Source organism: Durio zibethinus, chromosome 16, assembly GCF_047325235.1.
Source record: "Durio zibethinus cultivar Kanyao isolate XHJ-2024 chromosome 16, ASM4732523v1, whole genome shotgun sequence".
NCBI lineage: Eukaryota > Viridiplantae > Streptophyta > Magnoliopsida > Malvales > Malvaceae > Durio > Durio zibethinus.
The window spans coordinates 5,441,284-5,450,508 of NC_143177.1; the positions used below are offsets into that span (position 1 = coordinate 5,441,284).

At 37.6% G+C, this 9,225-nt stretch overlaps 1 protein-coding gene and 1 non-coding gene across 2 annotated transcripts; both read left to right on the plus strand.

The window, feature by feature from the left end:
* The first annotated feature begins 1,617 nt into the window (after nucleotides 1–1,617).
* On the plus strand, nucleotides 1,618–9,164 carry LOC111291135 (callose synthase 12-like). The gene is made up of 2 exons (XM_022882738.2): nucleotides 1,618–7,189; nucleotides 8,822–9,164. The coding sequence occupies exon 1, from the start codon at nucleotides 1,874–1,876 to the stop codon at nucleotides 7,181–7,183; it is 5,310 nt and encodes a 1,769-aa protein (XP_022738473.1). The 5' UTR covers nucleotides 1,618–1,873; the 3' UTR covers nucleotides 7,184–7,189; nucleotides 8,822–9,164.
* Nucleotides 4,824–4,904, plus strand: LOC149514240 (small nucleolar RNA J33). The gene has a single exon (XR_016328892.1). It is a non-coding gene; the product is annotated as a small nucleolar RNA J33 (small nucleolar RNA).
* Nucleotides 9,165–9,225: the final 61 nt, after the last annotated feature.

Below are 9,225 nucleotides of genomic sequence, written 5' to 3' on the forward strand. Positions count from 1 at the left end.
TTTTAAAGTTAGTTTTATGATTTAAAAAAAAAATTTACATTTAAAATTATGAAATATTAATTTTATAAAATTTTTTTTAAAAATTTAATATTAAATATATTAAAATTAAAACTTTTTTCTTAAATCCTATAAAAATTAATAACACTCAATAATTTAAAAAAAAAATAGAGCACGAGATAGAATTTATGAAAGCCATGAATTGACAAATTGTAAGTAATACTTTTAAATAATAAAAGAAAGAAATTAGATATGAATATTTCCAAATTCAAATATTATTTTCAATTTTCAAATACAAAGTTATTTACACCTTTGAATTCTGATTTGCATATATATGAATTTTGCGGGGAATGGAATTGAATAGAATAGAAGAAATGGTCAAATTTGGAGGAACAGTCGTTTATGTTTATTGCAGAGTTAACAAAAATCGGCTTTAAGCTTTCTGGTCATTCGTCACATCGATGTTTGTTTCGTTTTGTCTTGTCTCCATTTTACTTGGTTTATTTTTTTTTAAAAATCCATTTAAAACAGAACATCAAGGTGGGCCCTTGTCAAATGCGGACTACCCACCTGAAAGCGCTTTTCTCCCTCTCCGCCGTTCAAATTGAAAACTTCTCAATCCCTTTCCCTTACCCTTTCCCTCTTTCCCTCTTTCCCTCACGTTAAGAAAGCGCGTTTCACTTTAAACGCCCGAAATTCAGAATGGGAATCTTAAACGCCATTACTATAAACAGAACGCTATGTTTCTAGAAGCCACAAATTTATTTTGAAAAATTTATTGCAAATTAAAAAAGCGCGTTTCAGTTTAAACGCCCGAAATTCAGAATGGGAATCGTAAACGCCATTACTATAAACAGAACGCTATGTTTCTAGAAGCCACAAATTTATTTTGAAAAATTTATTGCAAAGTAGAAGATTCAAGATCATACTGCATGTCAATGGCCATACGATTTATTAATAAGTTATTAAAATTTTAATTTCAATAATTAAATTTTTAATTTTTATAATATCAAATATAAAAATACCAAAAAGCGGCAGGTAAATCAATCAAATAGCAAGTATTACTGATATTTTATTTTCTCACTCCATGAGAAAAATTCTTAATTTGTTTTTTGGCCAAACGAGAAAGTTTAATTAGGTTATCTAATTTCACAAGTCATGTTTTTTCTTTTCGGTATTAAGTTTTCATAATTTTTTAATTCTTACCTTAAGTGGCTGTCTCCCCTAACTCTATATGTACAGGGAATATAATAAATTAGATTGAGATAAAATTTTATTTATTTTAAATTTGATTTGATTTGAAAATTTTTTTTATTTTATTATATATAAATATGATTTGATTAGATATTATATAAATTATATTTAATTTTACGTGATTTGAAATTAATAAAATATTATTTTTAATATAATTATAAAAATAAATAAATATATATAAATAAAAATTAATAATTAATTAAAAAATAAATATTTTTATATATATTAAATCAAATTTATCTAAAATTTAACTTTAACTTGATCTTAATTTTTTTTAATATTATCTACTCAAACTCAAAATTTAATTTAAAAAAAAATTAATTTTATAATATTTGATTAAATCGAAGTGAATTGAGTTGCCAATCCTACTATGTATTTTTTTTTTTTTTTTGAAATTCAAATGACATGAAAATTTGAGAAGAGAAAGATGACAAATGGCAAAAAGAAAAGAAAAAATAATTATAAAATCAATAAATTAGGGAAAAAATAAACATAAAAAATTAAACGCGTAATAAACCTGCTCAATACTCCTATTGGCACCTTCTTCTCTTCTACAAAAATATGAAAGCACTTACAGCTGCAAATCCCTCATTTCTTTTCCTCGTTTTTGTTATTTAATGCGATGTCTCTCCGTTACCGTCACGGTCCTCACTCGGGCCAGCCGCAAGCTGCTCCGCCTGAAGATGAACCCTACAATATAATTCCCGTCCACAACCTCCTCGCCGACCACCCTTCCCTCCGTTTCCCCGAAGTTCGCGCCGCCTCTGCCGCTCTACGCGCCGTCGGAGATCTACGAAAGCCGCCTTACGCGCAATGGCACCCTGCCATGGACCTCCTGGACTGGTTGGCTCTTTTCTTCGGCTTCCAACACGGCAACGTCAAGAATCAAAGGGAACACCTTGTCCTTCACCTGGCCAACGCTCAGATGCGGCTCTCCCCTCCGCCAGACAACATTGACACCCTCGACGCTGGCGTCCTCCGTAAATTCCGCAAAAAGCTCCTCAAAAACTACACTAACTGGTGCTCTTATTTAGGCAAGAAATCAAACATATGGATCTCCGATAGCAGCCGATCTAACTCTGATCACCGGCGTGAGTTACTCTACGTAGGGCTTTACTTGTTGATCTGGGGCGAATCTGCGAATCTCCGTTTCATGCCTGAATGCATCTGCTACATCTTCCACCACATGGCCATGGAATTAAACAAGATTCTGGAAGATTACATCGACGAAAACACCGGTCAGCCTGTTATGCCATCGATATCAGGACAAAACGCGTTTTTGAACTGTGTTGTGAAGCCGATATACGAGACTGTAAATGCGGAAGTTGAGAGTAGCAAGAACGGGACGGCGCCGCATAGTGCTTGGAGGAATTATGATGATTTGAATGAGTATTTTTGGAGTAGGAGATGTTTTCAAAAACTCAAATGGCCGATTGATGTGAGCAGTAATTTTTTTGTTACATCCAATAAGAGTAAGCATGTTGGGAAAACTGGTTTTGTTGAGCAAAGGTCGTTTTGGAATCTTTACAGGAGTTTTGATAGGCTTTGGGTGATGCTGTTTTTGTTTCTTCAGGCGGCTATTATTGTGGCTTGGGAAGAGAGGGAATATCCGTGGCAAGCGTTGAAAATTAGGAATGTTCAGGCTAAGGTTTTGACAGTGTTTATTACTTGGAGTGGGATGAGGTTTTTGCAGTCTTTATTAGATGCAGGGATGCAGTATAGCCGTGTTTCCAGAGAAACCTCGGTGCTAGGAATCAGGATGGTGTTAAAGGCGGTGGTTGCTGCTGCCTGGATCGTGATTTTTGCGGTTTGTTATGGAAGGATCTGGACGCAGAGGAACCGTGATAGAGGGTGGTCTGCTGAGGCTGACAAGAGGGTGGTCCTTTTTCTACAAATTGCATTTGTTTATGTGTTACCTGAGTTATTGGCGGTGGCTTTATTTGTGCTTCCTTGGATTAGGAATTTTATTGAGAAGACGAATTGGAAAATATTTTACCTGTTGTCTTGGTGGTTTCAGAGTAAGAGTTTTGTTGGTCGGGGATTGACGGAAGGGCTAGTTGATAATGTTAGGTATACTCTGTTTTGGGCACTGGTGTTAGCTACGAAATTTGCATTTAGTTATTTCTTGCAGATTAAACCAATGATTAAACCAACAAGACAATTGTTGGATCTTAAGGATGTCAAGTATGAGTTTTTTGGTGGCAGTAACAAATTGGCAGTTGGTTTGTTGTGGTTGCCTGTGGTGTTTATTTACTTGATGGATATTCAGATTTGGTATTCAATTTATTCCTCGTTTGTGGGGGCTGGAGTGGGGTTATTCCAGCACTTAGGTGAGATTAGAAACATCCAGCAGTTGAGGCTGAGGTTTCAGTTCTTTGCCAGTGCAATTCAGTTCAATCTGATGCCAGAAGAGCAGTTGTTAAATGCCAGAGGAACGTTTAGGAGCAAGTTTAATGATGCTATCCACCGGTTAAAGCTGAGATATGGGCTTGGGCGACCTTACCGGAAGCTTGAATCAAACCAGGTTGAAGCTCACAAGTTTGCTTTGATATGGAATGAGATAATTACCATTTTTAGGGAAGAAGATATTATCTCTGATCGTGAAGTTGAGCTGCTAGAGTTGCCCCCGAATTCTTGGAATGTCAGGGTTATTCGCTGGCCATGTTTTTTGCTATGCAATGAGCTGTTGCTTGCTCTCAGCCAGGCAAAAGAGCTGGTGGATGCTCCTGATAAGTGGCTTTGGCATAAAATATGCAAGAATGAGTACAGACGTTGTGCTGTGATTGAGGTTTATGACAGTATCAAGCACATGATGCTTGAAATGCTCAATGTCCGGTCTGAGGAGCACTCCATTCTCACCGTTTTGTTTCAAGAAATTAACCAATCTATTGAGATCGAGAAGTTCACCAAGACATTTAAAATGACTGCACTACCCCAGATTCATATGAAGTTGATAAAACTTGTTGAGATATTAACTAAGCCCGAGAAGGATGTGAACCGGGTGGTGAATACTTTGCAGGCCCTTTATGAGATTGCTGTCCGTGATTTTATCAAAGACAAGAGGACCATTGAACAGCTGAGGGAGGATGGATTGGCACCTCGTAATCCTGCTGCCTTGGCAGGACTGCTGTTTGAAAATGCTGTTAAGTTGCCTGACCCCAGTGATGAGAAGTTCTATCGGCAGGTTAGGCGCTTGCATACAATTCTTACCTCCAGGGATTCTATGCAGAATATTCCAGTTAATCTTGAGGCAAGACGTCGAATTGCATTCTTTAGCAACTCGCTCTTTATGAATATGCCTCATGCTCCCCAAGTAGAGAAAATGATGGCTTTTAGTGTCCTCACCCCTTATTATAATGAAGAGGTGCTCTATAACAAAGAACAGCTCCGAACTGAGAACGAAGATGGGATTTCTATCCTATATTATTTGCAGACCATATATGATGATGAGTGGAAAAATTTCATGGAAAGAATGCGAAGAGAGGGAATGGTAAATGATGATGAAATATGGACAACCAAGATGAGAGATCTGAGGCTCTGGGCATCATACAGAGGCCAGACTCTTTCACGCACTGTCAGAGGAATGATGTACTATTATAGAGCTCTGAAGATGCTGGCTTTCCTTGATTCTGCATCAGAGATGGATATTAGAGAAGGAGCACGAGAACTTGGTTCTATGAGGAGAGATGGTGATTTGGATAGTTTCAACTCTGAGAAGTCACCTTCTTCCAGGAGTTTAAGTAGGGCAAATAGTTCTCTGGGTCTGCTATTCAAAGGCCATGAGCAGGGCACCTCTTTGATGAAATACACATATGTGGTTGCCTGCCAGATATATGGGGCTCAGAAGGCTAAAAAGGATCCACATGCTGAGGAAATCTTGTATTTGCTGAAACACAATGAAGCCCTTCGAGTTGCCTATGTTGATGAGGTGTTGACTGGGAGGGATGAGAAGGAGTATTACTCTGTTCTTGTGAAGTATGATCAGCAATTACAGAAGGAGGTGGAAATCTTTCGTGTCCGGTTGCCTGGTCCATTGAAGCTTGGAGAGGGCAAACCAGAGAATCAAAACCACGCACTTATCTTCACCCGTGGTGATGCTGTTCAAACTATTGATATGAACCAAGACAACTATTTTGAGGAGGCACTGAAAATGCGCAATCTGTTGGAGGAATACAGGCACTACTATGGTATACGAAAGCCCAGCATCTTAGGAGTCAGGGAGCACATTTTTACTGGTTCTGTTTCATCACTTGCCTGGTTTATGTCAGCTCAAGAAACAAGTTTTGTCACTTTGGGGCAGCGTGTCTTGGCAAATCCTCTGAAAATACGAATGCATTATGGCCATCCAGATGTCTTTGACAGGTTTTGGTTCTTGACTCGGGGTGGGATCAGTAAAGCTTCCAGAGTCATTAATATAAGTGAGGACATTTTTGCTGGCTTTAATTGTACTTTGCGAGGAGGCAATGTCACACATCATGAATACATCCAGGTTGGCAAAGGGAGGGATGTTGGGTTGAATCAAATATCAATGTTTGAAGCCAAGGTTGCTAGTGGGAATGGTGAGCAAGTTCTCAGCAGAGATGTCTATAGGCTGGGTCATAGACTGGACTTCTTCCGGATGTTATCATTCTTTTATACGACTGTGGGATTTTTTTTCAATACTATGTTGGTCGTTCTTACTGTATATGCTTTTCTATGGGGCCGACTTTATCTGGCTCTTAGTGGTGTTGAGGAGGCTGCCCTGGCTAACAACAGCAGCAACAATAAAGCACTTAGTGCCATCTTAAATCAACAGTTCATCATCCAACTTGGCCTTTTCACTGCCCTTCCAATGATAGTGGAGAATTCCCTTGAGCATGGGTTCCTTCAAGCTATCTGGGATTTCTTGACAATGCAGCTTCAGCTTTCATCTGTTTTCTACACATTCTCCATGGGAACCCGAACTCACTTCTTTGGCCGGACTGTCCTTCATGGTGGTGCGAAGTATCGGGCAACTGGCCGTGGTTTTGTTGTGCAGCACAAGAGTTTTGCAGAAAATTACAGACTGTATGCACGTAGCCATTTTATAAAGGCTATTGAGCTTGGTCTCATACTTACAGTTTATGCATCTCACAGCCCTGTAGCTAAAGACACATTTGTTTACATAGCTATGACTATCTCGAGTTGGTTTCTGGTTGTATCATGGATTATGGCCCCTTTTGTATTCAACCCTTCTGGTTTTGATTGGTTAAAGACTGTTTATGATTTTGACGAGTTTATGAACTGGATTTGGTACCATGGTGGTGTGTTTGTAAAGGCTGAACAGAGCTGGGAGAGATGGTGGTATGAGGAGCAGGATCATCTAAGAACAACTGGCCTCTGGGGAAAGCTACTGGAGATAATTTTAGACCTTCGATTTTTCTTTTTCCAGTATGGGATTGTATACCAGCTGGGTATTGCTGCTGATAGTACCAGTATTGCCGTTTACTTGCTGTCTTGGATCTATATTTTTGTGGCATTTGGAATTTATCTGGTAATCTCATATGCTCGGGACAAATATGCAGCTAAGGAACATATATATTTTCGGATGGTTCAGTTCCTGGTCATCATTCTTGGAATACTTGTTATAATTGCTCTGCTTGAGTTTACAGCCTTTAAATTTATTGACATTTTCACCAGTTTATTGGCTTTTATTCCCACCGGTTGGGGACTTATATTGATCGCCCAAGTACTTCGGCCCATTCTGCAGTCTACCAGGCTTTGGGATTCTGTGGTTTCAGTGGCTCGGCTGTATGACATACTGTTTGGAGTTATTGTTATGGCCCCTGTGGCATTTTTGTCGTGGATGCCTGGATTTCAGTCAATGCAGACAAGGATCTTATTTAATGAAGCATTTAGCAGGGGTCTACGGATCTTCCAGATTGTTACAGGGAAAAAATCTAGCGACTTGTAATTTGAGGTAATTTATCAGCACTTCCTAGTTGGTTCATCGTTTCTTTTGTCCAGAGATATATTATAATTATTTGGTGCCTGATTATTTATTATTTACTAGTTCAAATGCTAATTGGCTACTTGACCAGTGAGTAGAGTTATACTTTTGCATAATGCCGTTTGACAATGTTCAATTATGGTTTCTTTTTCTTTTCCGAAGTTTTGATTTTTTATTTCATAAATGAGAAACAAAGAATGGCTTTTGTCAGTTCATATTTGTGGCTTCCTTGTTCATGACTATGCATCTTGAAATTTTATGTTTCTGCTATTGCATAGGCTGTTCTTTTTTTTTTCCTTTCTCTTTTTGGTCTTGCTGGTTCATACTCATGTTCTTAGTTTCATATATTGGAATAGGTTGGGGCTTTGTTGGTTCATGCTGTATCCTAAGCTCTGTTAGTTGGGTTATGTTTTGAATTTGACATACTATGCTGCAGGCTGCAGATAATGTTTAATTGGATGGTGGAAATTGGAGGGTAGGAGGTTTTGAGTTTTTTTTTTTTTTTTTTCGATGAATGCTAAAGTTTTTGTAGCTTTTTGCTACTAAACCTTTACTGTCTGCTGAAAATATGTCTTTTGTTTAATCATGATTTATGGCCATGCATTGTCTTTCTAAAATGTCCCTCCTTGCCTTCAATCTGTTCTGTTTTGGGTCCAATGTCATCTATTTAAGGTGTTACTTTATTTCTTCATGAAGAATAATCTTTGTCAACGGCTAGGTTGCCCTTAAGATACCTTGAACTATTGTGTTCTAAATACTCAACACAAAAATTGAGTGTAGCACATTGAGCGTTATTTGAATACGTGATTGCTGTATTCATTCCATTTTGATAGGTATTTTGTCCTTCATGACTTTGACTTGGTAGTAGTTCTATCCATGTTTATAACAGTTTGTTGAAGCTCAGAGTCCAAACCATGACAAGCTTGAGATGTAATGATACTCCTCCCATTATTATCAGTTCAGTGTCAGGATGGAAACATAGATAAAATTGCATTCATAACTTGTCTACTATCTGCTTATTATAAGTTTCTACTTTCTAAAATGACAATTAAAAGGTAGCTACGAGGCAAATATGCAAGGGTACTTGGTGAAGCTTTTCTCACTGTTTTTTCAATTCATTTCAAACTAATGAATGCTGTCTAATACCCTTGAAACCTGTTTCTTGTCTAACTTAACATGGAATATGGGAGAAGTACCTTTAGTTTCTGATCTAAATATTGTTAAACTTTAAATACTAAACAACAGAAAAGTCTAAAACCAGACTGCTTGTTCGTCATTATGTGTCATTTCACGCCCTGATCTAGAATGTCAGTGTCTTTCAAGTTTCTCGGGCCATTGTCTATTCATGGGATGGTTGACCTGTTAAAAAATAAAAAGTGTAGTTTAAGAAATAGTCATGGCTTAGAATTAGGGGATTTTGGCAGATCACTTGTGTGCTTGTTGAAGCTGTTAACTGCGAATGCGATGTCCTTAATAGACATACTAGTCAGCTGCAAACTAGGCCATTTATTTGAAAAACTTGTTAATGGTTTACTTTGAACATTAACTGATGTTATTGCTTGCTCAATTTGTTATTAAGAGCATCGGATTACATTTTTGCAGGTTTGAATTCAGCATGAGGCTATCTGTACAAGTTAATGGGCTAGATAGATGTCTTTTTGGCGTCATGGATATTCTTCTTGTCAGACAGAAGACATGGCTGCTATTAGTTGGATTTTGAACTTGGTGGTGGATTCTTAATTGACAGCTTCAGCTATGATTATTATTGTAATTAAGCTTTTCCCACGTACTAATTTTTAGTAGGGAGCTTATTATACGTGCTTTTTAGTTTTCCCCACATTTGCAGAGGTAAAGCTGATTGTGCAGTGTTCACAGTGAGAGTATAGTTTAGGTTGCTGATAATTGTCATTCTTTTGTCAGAAATGCAGCTATTTGTTAACTCGTACTACTTTGGCTTATTCTTTTTCATTTCATATATATTTTTTTTATAGATAACATAGAAAATT